The 18,121-nt window shown below is 63.0% G+C and overlaps 3 protein-coding genes across 5 annotated transcripts; all 3 read right to left on the bottom strand.

Annotated features, from left to right (window-relative positions):
• Positions 1-424: 424 nt before the first annotated feature.
• PRPF3 (pre-mRNA processing factor 3) lies at positions 425-13,426 on the bottom strand. The gene is made up of 16 exons (XM_075445232.1): positions 13,318-13,426; positions 11,361-11,542; positions 10,506-10,636; positions 7,228-7,374; positions 6,684-6,767; positions 6,361-6,581; positions 5,695-6,001; positions 4,856-5,022; positions 4,193-4,275; positions 3,470-3,613; positions 3,099-3,198; positions 2,475-2,588; positions 1,796-1,914; positions 1,120-1,203; positions 968-1,029; positions 425-684 (listed from the first exon to the last, which is right to left on the bottom strand). The coding sequence occupies exons 2-16, from the start codon at positions 11,503-11,505 to the stop codon at positions 538-540; spliced, it is 2,055 nt and encodes a 684-aa protein (XP_075301347.1). The 5' UTR covers positions 11,506-11,542; positions 13,318-13,426; the 3' UTR covers positions 425-537.
• Positions 13,427-13,606: 180 nt separating this feature from the next.
• Positions 13,607-15,161, bottom strand: MRPS21 (mitochondrial ribosomal protein S21). 3 transcript variants are annotated; one of them, XM_075445316.1, is made up of 3 exons: positions 14,667-15,161; positions 14,390-14,488; positions 13,607-13,816 (listed from the first exon to the last, which is right to left on the bottom strand). In XM_075445316.1, the coding sequence occupies exons 1-3, from the start codon at positions 15,065-15,067 to the stop codon at positions 13,636-13,638; spliced, it is 681 nt and encodes a 226-aa protein (XP_075301431.1). In that variant the 5' UTR covers positions 15,068-15,161; the 3' UTR covers positions 13,607-13,635. The 3 variants fall into 3 exon arrangements, with proteins under 3 accessions (XP_075301431.1, XP_075301432.1, XP_075301433.1); XM_075445317.1 differs by having other exon boundaries at positions 14,719-14,803; XM_075445318.1 differs by having other exon boundaries at positions 14,686-14,712.
• CIART (circadian associated repressor of transcription) lies at positions 15,158-17,879 on the bottom strand. The gene is made up of 7 exons (XM_075445279.1): positions 17,767-17,879; positions 17,465-17,619; positions 16,892-17,121; positions 16,250-16,552; positions 16,033-16,108; positions 15,868-15,946; positions 15,158-15,769 (listed from the first exon to the last, which is right to left on the bottom strand). Exons 1-7 carry the CDS (start codon positions 17,877-17,879, stop codon positions 15,532-15,534), a joined length of 1,194 nt encoding a protein of 397 aa, XP_075301394.1. The 3' UTR covers positions 15,158-15,531.
• Positions 17,880-18,121: the final 242 nt, after the last annotated feature.

Raw genomic sequence — 18,121 nt, 5'->3', positions numbered from 1 at the left:
TGCGCCACCGCCTCGCCGCGCATGCGCCCCCCGCCGGGCCACACCGCGCCTGCGCGGGGAGCCCCGCCCCTTTGCGCGGGCGGCGCGCGCATGCGCCGTGCCGCCCCCCGCCCTGCAAGATGGCGGCCGCCCCCAGCCGGGAGGGGGGCGCCAGGCCCGGGCGCGACACCAGGGCTGGAAAACAGCTTCGGCTTTTGAAAAAAAACCATTTTATGGTATAAATAAAGAAGGAGGAGGCGGCTGCTGGCACCGCCAGACCCCCTAGGGCGGCCCGCGCCCCTCGCCTCCCTCAGGAAGCCCCTGACAGCGGATGCCCCCCCCCCCCCCGTCTTTCCACAGAGAGCGAAGGCAAAACCCAGGGGCAGGCAGGCTCCGCCGCCCCCCCTCCACCCCCCTTTACCCCAAAAACAATCCTTAACGGTCATTTGTTTTAAAAAATATGTCTTTAATCGCTGCGCTGAGGAGAGCAAGGGGAGGAGGGGGCTGTCCGAGCGCCGGCGGGGGGCTGCGGTGTGGGGAGGGGGCGGCCGCCTCGCCTCAGTCTGTGGACTCCAGCACCGACTCGCTGAGGGCCAGGTCCCAGTAGTGCTCGGCGCCGTGCTTCTTAAAGTGCTCCCGTGCCATGTTCTCCGTGGGGCACTGCTTAAATTTCATCTCGCCGAAGCTGCGGTCCTTTGCTGTGCCCTGGGGAGGAGAAAGGGGACGCTTTCCGAGCCCTCTCCGGGGAAAAGTGGCTCCGAGTGACTCACGAGCCCGGGAATAAAGGTTTTTCCAGGCTGAGGCATGACTAGGGGGAGCGTTGCACGAGCACCGTGCAGGGGAGACGCTCCCAGTTCTGCTATGGCTCAAGAAACGCTACGGAAAAATTCAGAGTGGCAGGTTTGTGTCCGATCCGAAGCCTTGAAACGTTTCTGCCTGAGCTACTGTCAGCCTACGCCCCCCGGATTGAGCTACGCCCACGACTCACCTCCCACACTAGAGAGCATTTGTTTGATTTCTTGACGGACTCCTCGTCGGACTCATCATCATCTAAAAAAACAACAACCAATTAAGCTAATTTTAATCCCGAAGGCAGCGGAAGAGCCACTTCACCACCCCTCTGCACAGTTTTACACTTACCCTCTCCCTTTGTGTTCGATGTTTGCTCGTCCCATTTTATTCGATGAAGCATAAGACGCTTGAATTTCTTCTGTGCTTTCGGGCCTGGGGAAGAATGGAGACTCAGCGTTCACTAAAGTCCTTGAAACATCAGTTTTTAGGAAGTTCTAAACGGCAGCCAAAGCCAAACGATGCCCACAAACACTTCCCGGCGTGCCCAGCCACGCAGGCATGGCAGGTAAAGAGCAGCCAGGCTAACGCCGTCGGCGAGGCCAAGCCTTCCCTGCATCCCTTGGCATGGCACTCAGCTTTCTCAGCCACCTTGGGACTTCCTGCTGCCAAACAGGATCTTCAACACCTCACCAAGGTGACTTGGAAGCATGCGAACCATGAGGAACCGCGCCAGACCGGGAGCTGAGGCTCTCCTTGCTCTAAGCATCCGCTCAGAGAGCGTCAAGGATTCAAATCGCGTGCTTTTCCCCTCAACATCGCATGCGCTGGGTTTCCCATTGGATTACAGCACGCTCCGCAGTCAGCGCTAACCCCATTAGAGCTGTAATTAAGGGAGTTTTAAGCGGCCTCCTCACTTCCTTGTCCTTCCGCAACCCTCAGTCAACAAATTTTCACGGTAATTTTCGCTAGAGGCAAGCTTTTCAACGCTACGCTGTGACCAAGCACCTTCCGCGGAAGTCCTCACCTCCTTCTACCACGACCACATTGACATCTTTGTGTAAAACCACCACGCCTGTTAAGTACAGCTGGCCAGCGTTCGCCTCGATTTTGAATTTTTTTGCTGGATTGCCCAAGTTTCTGACCCTACGGATAGGGAAAAAAACACAAATGTTTGTGGAAGAACAGGACTGCTATCACCAGCCGTAAGAGCTCCCTACCCTGCCTCGACTGGGTCCAGCATTTCCTTCTCCAGCTCCGCAGGGGCTCTACCCACACCTCGACGTGACGCGCAGTTGTTATCGGCCTGCTCAGAGAGGCTGTGTCCGCCCCTTCCCATCCCCATTTCATTTAAACCTGGGAAGTTTCCCGATTCCGGGACATCAGTGCACCAGGTTAGCTCTGGCAGCTGGGAAACAGCTCTCCTCATCCGAAACTGCAATCCCAGCCGAAACGCTCCAAACCCGACGTGGTTTTTGCGCTCGGCTGTAACAGGATGAGTTAGGGACGGAGTTAACGGACGTGTCTTTGGGGACAGTGTCATTGCTACAGGCCGGGATTCTTCAGTGCTCGATGGAAACCCGATGAGCGGGTGCACGGTCCTGCTACTGAAGGCTGCTCCTCTCTATCAGCACATTCCTACAGGGCATTTCTGAGGTGTACTTAGAAAGAGATGCACGATGAATCGCGCCCAGCCCAGCCCTCACCTGTACACAGCTATGTGAACTCCCTGCGAAACGTCTTCTTTCAGCTTTTTAACCTTCTTCGCTTTTCGCTGTTCTGCCGTGAGCTTTCTCGCAGCGTTTGCTTCTTCGTGAGCTCTGGATGCAAAGAGAAACGCAGCAGTAAGCAAAACGCAGCCTACGGTGTACCCGTTACGGCAGCGAAATGGATCCTTCTCTTCTAAGCACAGAGTCCGCAGATCCCAAAGCAGCTGCAGCTCCTGCCCGGATTTCTGCCTGCACCTGCCTGAATTAAAAGCACGCGGGCTTTTTTAATCCAGTCACCGGTCCAATTCATCCTCGGTCTTGTCCCTGAAAATATTCATTAGTAACAACTGCAACAGCGATTGTCAGCACGGTAAGAAACTCCTTTAATACAGGGCACGAGGCCCCTCTCCAGTGGGAAGAGCGGATTGCCACGGCCCGGCGGGCCGCGGGGGCCATTCCAGGCAGCTGAAACAGGCTATGGGAGCAACACGCAGACCACCACGCTGCTTCTGCTTCAGTTCCAAGGATTTTGTTCTCTACAAATGCTGCACCACCACTAAATCCATCTAAAAATGACCAAGAAAAAAAAAAAAGGTACAAAAGGTACAGCGTGCCACCTACTTCTGTCTCTTCGCCATCTGCGCTCTCACGTGAGCTTCCACTTTTGTTGGGTCCTGAACAGCTTCCGTCCCCAGTACTCGCATCAAGTTTGAAATTCTTACTGCAAGGGAAACGGGAGGGAGCTGTGAGAGGCTCCTGTTGGACACCGGCGTGCCGTAACGGTCAAGCACAGAAACACCGGGCATGCTCGCAGGCTCAGAAACCGACCGTACAGGCAGGTATCGGATCACACCAACACGCAGATCCGTGCAATTCCATAGAGGCTGTGCTGCCTGCAGCATTCCCAGCCACGTCCCCGCTTGGCCCTGGGCGCCGGCTTGTCGGCTGAGGACCCGCGTTCGCCCGGAGCTCTGCTCGCAGCCATCATTTACCTTTGGGCTCCGGCGGAGGCATCAGGCCCAGCCTGACTTTCTCTTGCAGCTCCTTCTGGGCTTCTCTCCGAGTCTGTCGCCGCAATTTCTTCTGCTCTTTCTTAGTTAAATAAACACCTAGGGTCACTGGTGTGTCACTGTCCACTGGGAAGAGAAACGAGGCAAGATGAACATAAATCAGCTTCTGAAGCAAGAGAGAACACTGCCCGCAACCGTTACAGCCAAGCCACGCGCCGTTATATCCACGCTCATGGACAATACATCCACCGCCCTGACACACCCGACCTCTGCGGCGCTGCAGGCCGTTGGCACCAAACACAGAACCAGGAAAACAGGTTTTGGCTATTTTTTGACTTTACTGTAAAGTAAAATGCTGTGTGGTTATTTTCTGTCCCTTCCTCAGGGCAAAACCAGCCTGCTGGAGATGAGGAGCTCGTGTCCGCACGGCTGCCCAGCGAGCACAGAGCAGGCCATTAACACGTAAGCAAGCTCCTGGTAACCGCTACAGGTTTTATATCAAGTTTCAACAAACAGGGCAGAGACCCCCTCCCAATTTCAGCTTTGTCTGCAGAGCTTTCAGATTAGTCTTTGCACAATTTCGTCTCCTCGCAGGGACAGGAGAGGCCGGGCTCAGTGCTACAAGCGAGGGCTTGCAGGTGCCCGGCTGCTCGGAGTACGTCGTGTCTCGTTTAACAGCAAAGTCGACCCAGACTGCAGCAGTACCTGGCGGGCTGAGCTGCGCTGGGTGCTCCACGAGGTTTGTGATCCCAAAGTACTCGTCTCTCTTTGAAGACGTTCCACCTTTTCTAGAAAGCAGAGAGTCGGGCGTCATTGCAAACCTCGCAGCCTGAATTCCCACGTTCCCTTAAACACAAGCCATGGAAACACCGCCCAAACGGTCCCCTTGGGCCAGCCGTGGCGGGTAGGTGACACAGCCAAACCCCTGCCCGAAGCGCCGATCAGAGCTCGATGTGCCGAAGGAGACTCGCAGTGACGCAGCATTAATATCCCCCCACACCTCATGGTTAGGAGGGAGGCTTCACCGTGAGCAAGACTCGTACGGAACGCTCACGCTTCAGAAAAACCAAAACACACCACCAACTTTGGGCCAAAAAAATCCCTCTTAACGCCTCAGTCGCTGGGGGAACGCTGCCTCCAAGAAGGGAGCAGGGTGGCTGCCGGCCACCGGCCCCAAGAGAGACTTTGGGAGCAAACCCAGTGCCCAGCTGGACCTCAGGGACGAGGGAGGTGGAATTTGACAGCTCAAGCAGACGCATCCGGCCTGATTTACCCCCGAGCTCAACGGACCACTATGCCACCCCTGAGAAGCTCCCCGCGTCGCCTCCTGCGGCAGAACGATCACACCCTGGCACGTCCACTACTTACAAGTCCAGGCCGTTAGGGATGATGTAGGAGTCCCACCACTCTATCTCCGGGATCTCCCCCTCTTTCAGCTCCTTTTTCGGGGTAATAAGGGCCAGCTTGGTGGAAGTGTGTATCCCTGTCTTCCTGGCAGCCTGCGAGATCTCTGCCTGCAGTTTTTCTAGTTGAGCCTGAGGACAAGGAGAGGAATACGGCACATGAAGGTCACTCCAAACTAGCACAGCCTTCAGGAAAAGCACAATACGTCTGCACCTGCCAAGTTAGTTATATTTTTTTTAAACAATCTGAAGCAGACTGTGGAAGAAACCACACAGCACACGACGGTGGAGTGCTTTTGCAGGAGCTCGCAAACCGGCCAAAAATCTGCTCTTATTGCTGAGCCTTCTAGGAACACAGAGCGATCCCAAAGGAATGTCTCCCTAGGCATCACTTCCCTGGACTTTTCTGCCTACTCTCTCCCCATCTCCCCAGGAACTCAGGCATTTTACCAAGATTCCTTTAAATCTCCACCTCTAGGGTGATCACTTCTGGGGAAAGAACACTTGGCTAGCAAACGGTCTGTTCTCTTTGGGAATGTTCAGGCTTTTAGATAAAAAAATTAATTAGATTTTGTCTTTCCTCAAGCTGTAAGAGAACGTTTTCCACACGCAGGTTCTAATGTGGACGCCTCCCTCTCCAACACGAACGATGCCGACAGAAAAGTTTCAGGTGACTTCACTGAAAAGCTTCTTACTCAAAGCCAACAGAGCTCCCTTCACATCCCGGGAGAGGAGAGTCAACTCCCATCCCGAACCGAACCCTCACTTCTGTGCTGTCAGTTAGCATGGCAAGACCTCAAATACCTTCGTGCGCAACCTCTGGGCAATTTTCTCAAATTTGCCTTTTTCATGGAACTTAAAGGTGCGTTTCTGACGCTGGGCTGGGGTTATGGAGACCCGGGGGTCAAAGTAAGTGTTCGACTCCATATCTTCCGAGGGCTTTTCTTTAAGCTGTTGTTTGAACTGCTCTCTCTTCACAGCTCTGATGTTTGCTTTTAGGGTTGGCATGCGGTGAGTCAACTCAATCTCTTTACCAGTCGCATCAACAGTTCGGCCTTGCTCATCCAAGATCAGCGGCGTAGGCTTTGTCTGATCCTTCAGCTCCACTTTCCTGGCGGCAAGACAAGATACGTTGCATTAAAACACGAGGATTAATTCAAAGAAAACGTGAGCTTCATTTCCACGGTAAGCACCAAACCAGCCCACCACTCACGACAGGCCTCCTCATAACGCTAAGTCTCATCTACGGCACCAGAAAAGACTCCAACCTCACGTGCAGAAGTTGGGAGAGTCTTACCCACGGAAAGCGTAACCTCCATTTCACCTCTTTAAAACAAAATTTGTTCCTTCAGCAGCCGTTAAGGCCGCTGCTAGGGAACCAGCGGCGCTGGAGAAACCTTTGGTCAGACCCTCCACCGGCATTCTGGCGTTACGCTCGTCAGGACTACACAGCAAGCGGCAGGTACTCACGGCGGCGCGATCCCCATCGCGTGCAGGTTGGCCAGCCCCACCATGTTGGCGTTGCCGATGAGCCCTGGCTTCAACGCCAGCTGAGCCTGGATTCGGGCCTGCAGCTCCGCGGCTTTCCTGGCCTTCTCAATGGCATCGTTCATGAAGGTCGCTGCCTGGGAGGGCTGGATCGTGTTGCCGATGGGGAGACGTTCCGATTGGGACGAAGAAGAAATTTTGGGCTGTCGGCAGAGAAGGAATTTCTGTTACGTGTCTGTCCCAGCACACCCCGTCAACAGCTGAAACGGGGACCACGGGATCTGCCCGGTGCTTCCTGCAGGTACCTGTGGTGTTGGAGGACTGATGAAACTCAGCTGCTTTTTCCTCTCTTCGATCTGCCGGGTGGCTGCCTCCATCATCTGTTTGATCTGCGGAAAGAGAATCAGACAGTGAGTCTTCCGTCCCTCGGTCAGCAGGAGAGCAGGGGTCCTCAGCACCCTTCCACCGCTGCAAACGTGCGCAAGCCAGCTTAGTGGGAACAGAATCGCGTCAAACCGCTCTACTCAACACCTCCAGCCGCAGAGGAGGAATCCAACAGCACAGGCACTCTCCACCAAGACCACTTACTCCAGCTTACGCGAAGGGAAGGCCCACATTTTCCCCCACGCGAAGGCTCCACGTTATCGTTATCCTAACGCACGAGCGGCAGCGAGCCTTGTGAAGCCGACACAGGCAAAGGACAGTCCAAAGCAACTTGCCGTTTGCTTGCTCAGCTTGTGACACGAATTAAGATGAAGTAAACGCTAAACCGTGGTGGGATTCAAGCTCTCGGGCAGGGCAGCTCTGTTCTGGGGCAGAGCTCACGTAACACGGCCTGGGCAGACTGACCTGCAGCTTGGTCAGCATCCCAGGGCTCTCCGACGGCGGGCCCGGAATGACCTCTGGCTCATCCTCAACCTCCTCGAATCGCGGTATGCGCCGCTTCTTGACGCTGGAAGATTCCTTGGATACCTCAGAGTCATCACCAAACACATCCTAACGTAAGAGAAGGAGAAAACTGTGGTTAAAAACAAAGACTTCTCCTCACGGCCAGTGTTTTGAGATGAGAAACCAGCACACGGATCAGATCCGGCACTGCACGGCCAGCGCTGCGGTGCAGAGGTTCCAGGCGGCACTCGCAGGCTGATCTATTGCTAACGCCGCGTGAAGCCCGTGCCCTGGTCCCCCACCAGAGAAGCATCAGTGACGATCCACGCAAGAGCTTCAAGGACAGGAGACACCTCAGGGATGCGCCTGCACCAAAGCCGCCATCGTTCTCTCAGGCACTCAAAGGGTTTTTGGCACCGAGGAGGTTTAAGTTCTCACTCAGCCACCCAGAGATGGAAAAAGCCCACCCACAAGCTGAGCTGACTGGGCTAAAATGGTTTCCACGTCTTCCACCAACTTCAGAGGGTTTGGTGGAGGCAGCTGCGCTGCCCTACCACATCCTCCCCAAAAGCAGGGTGCAGCCCCAGAGCCAGGGCGGGTCAGGACGCCTGCAGCGTTCCCTCACGCCCCGACCCAGGCGCCTCCAGCTCGGCTCCAAAGACGCTGCGCTCAAACCGAGACGCTCCGGAGAAGCGCAGCTCAGAGAGCAGGCGGAGCACCGGCCACGCTGACGGTCTTGCACGCAGCGTGAGCGTCACAAAATAAAAGGCGAGGTGCGCTCCACACGGAGCTCTGCGCTCGGGGAGCCGGGAAGGCGCGCCACTCGAGCACGCCCCAGCTTGCGAGCCTGCCGCCGCGGATTTCGTCTCGTCAGTGCCTGGTTTGTGTACTGTAAACTGGATTTGTCCATGCGACCGTGTTACTGCAGTGTGTGTGACAAGGTGTTATTTGAAAAGAAAATATACACACCGGTTGTAAGCGTTAGTTGCAATCCCTTCTTCACTATAACGGTTCATATTCTACAAGGACACTTCCTCATCCAGACACAGGTACTTCTTGGAAAACCTACAAGTTCAAGAGAAAGGACTTGCCCATAGTATAAAGTGTGTAAACCGTTACGTTTCAGTTCCTGAAACTTCCCAAGCAACGACCTACCCCACAGGAATTAACCAAGGAGAGAGAAGGCAGGCCAGGCAGCGCGCCGAAGACGCGACCAGTGAGCAGCATTCTGGATCAATCCGCTGCTCGCTGCTACAAGATCAAAGCCTGCAAGCACACATTCGACTCTAAAACCTGCGCTGGCGCTGGGGGGAAGGCAGTCTCCAAGCGTGGCCGTGATCTGACAACCTCCCTAGACCATCTCGTGTTACAGCAGGGCCAGGACAGATCTAGACCTCGATGGAGGACCTCCAAGAAGTGTAATTCCGGAGAGAGAGGCTGACGATTCGGCAGGCGGAACGCCCGCCCCTGTGCCAGGAGCCAAGAGAAGAGGACAGGTCTGCTCCGCCGCCTCCCAGCCCCGCTCTCGGGGCAGCTGGGAAGCCGAGAACACCGCCGGCCGTCTGCGGTCACGCGAGACAACCCAGCAGATGCTTCACCAGAGAGGAATCACCCGCTCCACACCCAGCCCCATCCCTGCTCCACTCCGCCAGCAAGAGATCCCCTCTGCAGCAGAACGCTGCTCCCTTCCCTCCCCCTGTCCTGCAGCGGCCAGAGGACGATGGGAGAACAAGACAGCCCGAAGGTGGGCACAATCCAAACTCAGCTTGTGCAGGAAGGTGGGATCCACGCGCGCTGGCCGTGCCACGGGGCTGCAGAAGTCGCCCTGGCAGGCTGCGGCCTGCAGTCCCGCCACCACGAAGAGCCAAGCAGCGACCGGAGCGACGACGTCCCTGTCTCTCTGCCATCTCCCCAAGCAGCCAAAAGCACGAGGGGAGCAGCTGGGATCCACCAGCGCAGCCGAAACCTCGCTGTCCGACGGCCCCGTGGCAGCTCGGCACAGCGTGCGGCGGCGCCAGCCCGACACCCACGCTGAAGTGGAACCGCAGCACGGAGATACTTCTTGGAAAGATCCTTCTTGGCACCACGAAAGCTGCAGAAGACTGAGGCCCTTCTCAGCTGCCACCGCTCGCAGGGGGCTGGGACACCCGAACCCAACCCTCCCCAGCGCTGCTCCTCAGGCCGTACCAGCTCCGTGGGATGGAAGCTGTTTGAACGCACCGTTCGTTAACCGGTGAACGTACCCGGCCCCGGAGGAGACCGCTTCTGGCACCAGTTACAGCCTCAGCCAGATACTGGGAAAAAAAGCAAGCTTCTAACTGAAACCAGGCAGTGGAGGCAGCTGTCTCCCAGCACACCCGAAGAGCTCCAAATCCCCAGCGGGATTATTCTGCCTCACCGAGGTTAAGTGCTGACTGAAACTGTCGGAGAGAAACACAGATCGATGCAAGCCAGGAACCTCCGAAAAAGTGAAAGGAAACTTACTCTGTAAGCGGGGAGCAGCGTGGCGAGACGCCCCTTTGAAACGCGGTATGCGAGTGACGGAAAAAACGCAGTTCCAGAAGATAGTGAGGGAGGTCTTCAAGAGAAGAAAGGAGGTGAAAACAGGCTTGGATGCACGAGACGCCCACCAGCCCAGAGAAGCGTTAGGTGGGAGAAACGCCAGCGAGCTATTAAACCCCTGCAGTGATCAACCTCGTGCCACGACAGGGTTTGTCAAAAATCACCCTCTGTTGATTCCGGGTGGAAGAAGAGAATGAAAACCCATCAGATCGCCCACCACAGAGCCCCGCTCGCTCGCTGACGGGGAGAGCCGGCTGGCAGAGCGAAACACGGCGCCTCTGGGCCGGGAAGAGCAACGGGAAGTGGCTGGGAGCACCCGCCCCGGGCTCCCAGTGAAAACACAGCACTGCCAACGCCACAGCAAAGAGCACGAAAGAAAACGGAGAGATGGCGCCCCGGGAAGTCACTCCGCTGCGCAAGCCTGGCGCAGATTGTTAAAGAAATCAAAAGCCCAAGGTCCCACCTTGGCCACCACCTCACCAGAAGGCAGAGAGAACCAAAAGGTAAAGGCTCACACACTTCATCATGGAGAAGAGTCTTTTCTCTTGAACTTTAAAGCGTTACGAGATGTACCCCTCTGGAAGAGGAAAGTGTGCCAGAGTACCAGTGCTGCCTCCACAGCCACCGAACCACAGAGCAAAAATAAAAGAAAAAAGCAATCCATAATCAATAATCACCTTCAATTCTCGCTTCCGGTTCCGGTCGCTGTTGGATTTGGAGTGCCTGGAGCTTCGGCCTTCCTCCACCGCTTCAAAGAGCTTGTCCACGAATCGCAGCGTGGAGTCGTCCAGAAAGGGCTTGAGGTGGTCTGGAAAAGAGCAGGGGTTGTGTACGTTCAGAACGCGCTGCTCGGGAGAGCGGGGAGGTCGCAGGGATGGCTGCGAAGCTGCAGACACCGATTTAAAAGCGGATTCAGCCCTGCTCAGGCAGTGGGGCCCGCGACTGGGCTCCGGAGGCCTCGGGGAGCTGCGGGTCCTGTGCTCAGGAGCTTTAAACTCCGAGGGATTACGGGAGCCCAGGCCTCGACCACAAATAAACAGGACTCCAACACTCAAAAAAAACCACCACGGGTTTGATTATAATTCTGGATTTTTTAGAAAAAGAGGCCTTGAATTCATTTTACTTCCTCAGTTTTTGTAATACATTCCAGGGCTTCTGACACTGCCTCACCGGCCGCGTGAACTTGCCCGTGCTCACCCCTGCCTCACCGAGGCCGAGTCCCAGTCACCCCCACGCATGCTCCAGACCTTCCAGTCCCGAGGGGTTGGGTTTGTTTTACTAAACCAGCTCCACGCACGGCAGATCCCACGCCTGCACGGACGGCGTTCGCCCCCCAGACGCTGCCAGCCACCACCGGCGACGAAACCAGCACCGGCCCCGCAGCAGCTCGCTCTCTCGGGAGCGAGCTTCGACCCGATCCGAGGCCGTTCCCAGGTGATTTGAGGCTTGGCGTGCAGCCATCTGCTCCACCAAGGGGTCTGACCACCTTGACGAGCGGCTGCAGGGGCAGGGCTGGAGCCCGTGGGACGTACCGGCTGCTTTCTTCTTGTCCATGCCCTTCCCGACGCAGTTGAGCGCTGCGGTGACCACGGTGGGCTCCGAAAACCCCAGGACTCGCTTCACCGTCTTCTCGATCCATGGTTTCAGCTCATCCAGTTCCCTCTTGGAGAGCGACATCTTTGCCAGGAGCTGAACCGAGTGGTCTCGCTCGTACCTGTAAAGCAGACAGAGGAGCAAACCACAGACTGGAAAATGAAGCATCAGACCGTCCTCGCTCTGGCGCTGCGCCTTTGTCCCTCGTGAGGAAGCTCAGGAGCGGGGAAAGCCCTCGGAGACGACTTTCGCTCCCTTGCTTTTACAAGGCCAGCTCAAATTCGACGAGCCACACGCAGGGGAAGGGGCTCAGCAGCGAGGAGCCCGCGACCCCAGCAGACACCACGCGGCATCAGGCCTTAACGACGGCAAACCGCGCTCGCAGACCGCGCTGCGGGGAAAGCCCTGAACCTCGCACGTGCCCCGCGGGAGGACACGCGGCGAGCACCGAGCACCGTTCCGGTCCTTCCAGCTCAGGCTCCGCTTCCACGCCCCGATCCCCACAAACGGGACGGGAACGTTTGGTCTCGGGGCGTCCCCTCACACCTCGGCTTCTCTCTGAGCTTCTCCCCGTCCTTTCCACGGCTGCTTGGCCAGCTCCTACCGCGCCTCCAGGCCCACGAGCCTGCACGCGGCGATATCAGCAGAGCGGCTGCCAGCCTGCCTCACGCAGCACGAGCTACGGGACGCTTCGAGCGGACGCAGAGAAACCTCGCAGGCGCCCGCTCGCCCTTAACTGTCCTCTTCCCCGGGAGGGTCACAAACTGCCCTGAGCACGCTCCGCTTCACCGACGCGTAACGGCTCCGCACGCGCCCGGCCGCCGCTCTGCTCGCTGCTCCAACCGCTGGCGGAGCCGGAACCACCGATTTTTCCAAGCAAGTATTTCTCCCCGTTCCTCGTTAGCGGTGCTCACACTGTCCATCCCAGGCTGCAGGTGCAGCAACGCCGAATTACGCGCCCAGGCTCTGATTTGGAAACCGAGTCTCCTCGCTCGGGAAACCGGAGCAAATCTGCTCAGGGAAACGTGCTTGGCCCCGGCATCTCCTCCCCACGCCAAACAGCCCGCAGAGCCCCGGCACCGGCGCGGGTCTGACAGAAACCCCCTCAAACACGGTTATCGACCCTGAAACTGCGAATTCCGAGCCCGGGCATCGTTTCTAACGAAGCGCTGCTCAGTTTGGGGTCTGCGAACAGCAGCAGCGAACCCGCGGGCTGCAGGCAGCGACGGGGGGGCCCGCGCCCGCTCTGGAGAGCGCTCCTGCCCCCCAGCCGCCGAAAGCCCCGGAACCTCCGCCGCCTTCCGCCTCGCACCGCGGGTTTCTCTCGGGGGGGTTCAGCGCCGGACACGGCCCGGCAGAACGCTGCCACCGGGGCTCACCTGCGAGCTCCGACGCTGCGGGACAGCGCGGGGACCGGAGAGAAGCGGAAATCGTTAATGAGCGCGGGGACAGACCGGCGGCTCCGCGCCACTGGAGGCAGCGGCCCCGCACTCGGGGCTCAACCCGAGCTCCCGCAGCCTAGGAAGGCGCCCGGGGCAGCGTGGCGGGTCTGGCGGCGTCTCACCGGGAGAGCGGGGATCGGCTCCGCCGGCCCCGGCCCCCCGGCCCCGGGCGCGGCCGGGAGCGACCGCGCACGTCGGGAGGTGAAGGTGAAGACGCGCAGGGGCCCAGCGGGCGCGGAGCCTCCCCCGGGGAGCGGGAGAAGGGCTCGGCCCCGCCGCCTGCCCGCAGCCGCGGCTCCCCCAGGGGACTGCCGGCGGCCCCCGCACCCCGCGCCGCGGGGCCCGGCCGCAGCTCCGCACCGCTACCGGCAACCCCCCCCCTCAACGCCCCGCGACCCCCGGCGCAGCGAACGGCTCCGCGCTGGCCCGCGCCCGGCCCCCCCCGTCCCCTCACCGGAGCGGGCGGGGCGCGGCCCCGGTAGGCCCCGGCCCGGTCTTGCGGCCCTGACGGCGACGGCGCGTCGGGGCGGAAGCGGAAACAGCCGCGCTGCGCCTGCGCGCCCGCTCCGCGCGGGGGGCGCCGGGAAAGAGGCGGGCGCGGAACGGGCCGGAAGGCGGCGTAGCTCTGCCGCATCACGTGATTGGCGAAACACCCCGCCCCCTCCCTTTTCCCGCGCGCGGACGGCGACGCCGCGGCTCAACACCCCCCCCCCCCCCCTCAATTAGCCGTAATTAAAGCGAAATGAGGCGGGGATGGGCGTTTATTTCGGCGCTAGCAGCCCAGCCAGGGGTCGCGGCGGCTGCCCCGCGCCAGGAAGGCGATCTTGCGGGCCATCTCGGCGCTGTAGACCCGCCGGCACGCCTCGTAGGCCAGGCGCTGCCGCCGCCGGCACGGCTTCTCGTAGTAGCGCCGCCGCTTCACCGCCTCGGCCAGCCCGTCCTGCGCCAGGATCCTGCGGGAGACGCGCGTCAGGCGCCCGCCCGCCCGGCCAGCCGCCCCGCCCGGGGAGCCGGAGCGCGGCCGGGGGCCGGGCCTGGGCGCGGAGAGGTGAGGAGGGGGAGCGGCCCCCGCCCCCCCCCCCCCCGACACCGGGCACCGCTCGGGGCGGTGGTGTCACGGGGTCAGCGCGCTCCGCGGGGCACGAGGAGGGGAGCGCGCGCCCTGAGGGATTCGTTATGGTGGGGGGAACGAAGGTGGGCGGGCAGGGTGGGGTGTGTCGGGGCGTGGCAGGGGGTGGAGCGTCCCGCCACAGCCCCGCCTCCTCCTCTGCACCCTTTTGCACTTGTTTTATTAATTAATGTAACGAAGCCAGCACCCGCAGAGGCACCGGGGCGGAGAGCGGGGGGGAAGGGCCCCGCGCGGCCCTCGGGGGCCTGAAGCAGCCCGAAAAGCCCCCGTACGCCCCCTCCGAGCCCACCCCCGGGGCCGCCGGGGGCTGCAGCAGCCGCACCCCAGCCGGGCGCTGATCACGCCCGGCCCAATTAGCGCGGCCGTTACGTTCCGAAGCGCCGCGGCCCCCCCGTACCTGGTGAGCGCGCCGTAGGCCGCCTCCACGTTGCCGTTCTGGACCATGACGGTGCGGCCCACGAAGCGGAGGTGGTTCGCCATGGCGGCCGCCGCTCCGCTGCCGAGGAGCGGGACGGTGGGTGGGTGGGCACCCCGGGAGGGGCCGGCCCCAACCCCCACCCCCCTCCACCCCGCGCGACCCGGTAGTGCTCCCCCCCCCAACGGAGCCCCCCCCAGGTCCCGGCTCTGTCCTCTCCCGCCCCCGCCGGATCCCCCCCCCCCCCGGTGCCGCGCACGTCGCGATCGGGCCGGGACCTTCCCCGAGGAGCCGCGGCCGCCCCCACTCACTCGGCGCCCCCGGAAGCGGAAGTCGCGCCCGGGGCCGCGGTAGGGGGGGTGGCTGAGGGCGCCGCGATCGAGGCGGGGGCGTGGCAGCGGTGTGAGGGGCAGGAGGCGGGGTCTGGGCTGCGGGCAAGGGGCGGGGCTGGGAGGTGGGGCGGAGTCGGGGCGGGGCTGAGGCGTGGGTCAGAGTCAGGGACGGAGCTGGGAGGTGGGGCGGGGACAGGGGCGGAGCTGAGAGGTGGGGCCTGCGGCCGGGGCGGGGCCTCGGGGCCCCGTGGGAGCGATCGGGGACACCGGGCCTGCCCCCCCCCCGATGATGGCCCTGCCCCACAGCAGAGGGGACCGGAGGCGCCATGCAGGGCACGCGGGGGGGGGCACCATGCACGGGGCGGGGCGGCTCTGACTTCCCCCTCCACCCCCCGTACAGAGGACACCGGCACCGGGCGGCCCCGGCCGCTCCCGCGGCGTTTATTGCTTCCAGCAGGGCCGGGCCGTGGGGCAGCCCCGCTTTTTGGGGTGGAGGGAGGGGGGGGGGGGGGCACAAAAACACGACCCCCCCTCCCCCCGCCCGAAGCCCCCCGCGGGGGAAGGCACGAGCCAGGCGGGGGGGCCTGCCCCCCCCCACCCCCCACGAGAGGGGGCTCCGCTCCGGCGAAGGCACCACCCCCCCCCCCGAGGGGGGGTCTCGCGGCTCCCCGCCCCCCCGGGACGGCCCCGCCCGCAGGTCTCAGTGTCCACAAATTAAAAAAAAAAATCATCCAAAAAAGGCAAAACCCAAGACACCCAGGAGGGACCCCCCCCGGCGGGGGGGCGCGGGGGTCAGGCATCCGGCGCGGGGGTCGCGGTGCGGGGGCAGCGGGGGTTCCCCCCCCGAGGCGACGTCCCCGGGGTGTCCCCGGCGAGGCGGCGGCGGCGGCAGCGGGGGGCTCCGGGGGGGCCGGCGGGGGGGCGACGGCGGCGGGGGGGGGCGGGGTCCTGCGCGGGTCTGGGGGCGACGTGGGGGAACCAGAGCCTCAGCATCCCCTCGACCTGCAGCAGCGTCCCCAGGTACCGGCCGCTGTGGGGGGAGGGAGCCAGCGGTCACCCCGCAGCCGGGGGGGGCACCCCACGGGGGGGAGGGGAGGGTTTTTTTTGGGGGGGGGGACACATGCTCACCCCATCTCGGGTTTCTGCAGGACCCCGATGATCCGCTGGATCCGGTCCATGGCCACGCTCTGCTGGAAGCTGCTCAGCCCTGGGGGACCCCGAAACCCCTGAGTCCTCCTTTGGGGGAGGGGGGAACTGGGGGGGGGGGGTTGGGAGAGGGTGGAGGGCACCCACCTCTGTCGTATCGCCCCCCCTTCAGCCCCTCCAGCAGCCCCGCCAGCGGCCGGATGAAGCCCCGCAGCTCCCAGCACTGTGAGGAAGAGGAGAGGGGGATGATGGTCAGGCCCCCCCCCCCATGCTTCTCCCCCTCCCACCTGCTTCAGGTGGGGAAACTGAGGCAGGTACCCCCCGGGTGTGGGGGTGCTTCTCCGTTTTGCTGCGAAAAACTCACTTTTTGGGCAAAGAGGCGATCACCGTCGCTGGTTGAGGCGTCGCCCCCCTCCCCCTTCCGGGGCCGCTTCCCTCCTGGGGGCGATTCGGGGAGAGCTCGAGGGGGGTTGGGGGCTTCCGGGGGGGAGCCGGCCCCGCCCCCTTCGGCCTCGCTGTCGGAGGGGCCCCTCGGGCTGGGGGTGGGGGAGCCGCAGCAGCAGGCGTGGGCAGGGGGCTCCATGGCAGGGGGCTCCATGGCGGGGGGCTCCATGGCAGGGGGGTCCCCCCCGGCGGGGCCGCTTCCCGGGTTCAGCTCCGGCGGTGCCTGCGGGGGGGGGGAGGGGGAGAGGGGAAAAGAGGAAAAAAGTGGGGAAATGGGGGAAAAACGGGCAACTGAGAACCTGCTGCGGGCCCCCCACGGGGGCTCTGCCTCCCCCCACCCCCGGGCGCACCTCCCAGCACCGAGATCCCCCCCAAGGCCCCTGGACACCCCCATCCAGCACCAGGACCCCCCCACCCGACACCGAGACTCCTCCCACGGCCCCGGGACCCCTCCCACGGCCCCGGGACCCCCCAGCCGGCACCCTCACTCCCCCCGCCCGGCCCCAGGAGAACCCCCCACAGCCCTGGGACCCCCCCCCCCCCCCCCCGGCCCCGGTCCCACCTGCTCCTGGCCGCAGCCGCCGGCGCCGTCCCCGCTCTCCCCGTCCCGTCCCGGCGCCGGTTCCGCCCCGGCTGCGGCGGCCCCACGCGGACACGTGCGCGGCCGCACGTGCCTCCCGCTGGGCCCCGCCCCCTCCGCTCGTCTATTGGCCGCCGCTTCCCGGCAGCGGGAGGGGTCTCCGCGCCTCTCTCCGCCCCCTCGTCCCCCGTTGGTCCGCGCCGCGGCGCGCGCTGCCCAATGCGGAGGCCGCCCTGCGCTGATTGGCCGGGAGGGTGGGGCCGCGGCCACGCCCCTCCATGTGGCGGCGCGGGGAGGGGCGGTGCCGGGCAGCGCCCCCTGGCGGGCGGCGGGAGGCGCCGCGGGTCACGCGGCTGCGCGCCTGGGAGTTCCGGGCCACGCCCCCGCCGCGCGACAGCGGCACGAGGAGCCCCGCCCCGCCGCGAGCCGCCAATAAACGGTGGCCTCCTCCACGCGTCACGGCCGGCTCGGCCAATGGCGGGGGGGCGGGGGGGGGGGCGGCCCCGCCTCGGCGCCGTTACATAATGGGGAAGGGGCAGGCGCGTGGGCTCCCACGTGGGGGCGGGGCGCGCGGGGGCGGGGCACGCGCCCGGGTGGCGCCAGCGCGAGGACGGGAGCGCTCGCGGGGGGGGCGGGGCGGGGCGTCCCGGGCACGCGGCCGCGGCCCCGCCCTCCCCGCCTCGGCGAAGAGGGGTGCAAAGGGGGCGGGGCTGGGAAAGGGGGTGGGGCGAGCCTGTTCAGGCCCCGCCCCCAGCCCGGCGGCTCCGCCCAGCTGGCAGCCGGCCCCGGCCCCACAGCACCCACCGCTCCCCCACAGCCCCCCCAGATCCAGCACTCACAGATTGCCCAGCACTCACCGCCCCCGGCCCCCACCCCGCAGCCTCCCCCGGCCCCCAGATCCAGCACCCACCGCCCCACAGATCCGCTCCAGCACCCACCACACCCCAACCCCCCCAGATCTGGCACCCATGGTCCCAGAGACCCCCCCAGCACCCCGGATCCAGCACCCACATTCCCACAGACCCCCCCAATCCCCTCAGTCCAGCACCCACAGCCCCCCCCAGTACCCACAGACCCCCCCAGCACCCACAGACCCCCCCAATCCAGCACCCACATTCCCACAGACCCCCCCCCGCACCCACCACCCCCCCAATCCCCCCAATCCAGCACCCACAGCCCCCCCCAGCACCCACAGACCCCCCCAATCCAGCA

Source organism: Opisthocomus hoazin, chromosome 30 (assembly GCF_030867145.1).
Source record: "Opisthocomus hoazin isolate bOpiHoa1 chromosome 30, bOpiHoa1.hap1, whole genome shotgun sequence".
Lineage (NCBI taxonomy): Eukaryota > Metazoa > Chordata > Aves > Opisthocomiformes > Opisthocomidae > Opisthocomus > Opisthocomus hoazin.
The sequence above is the reverse complement of the archived record's forward strand: the minus strand, read 5'-3'. Positions and strand labels throughout refer to the sequence as shown.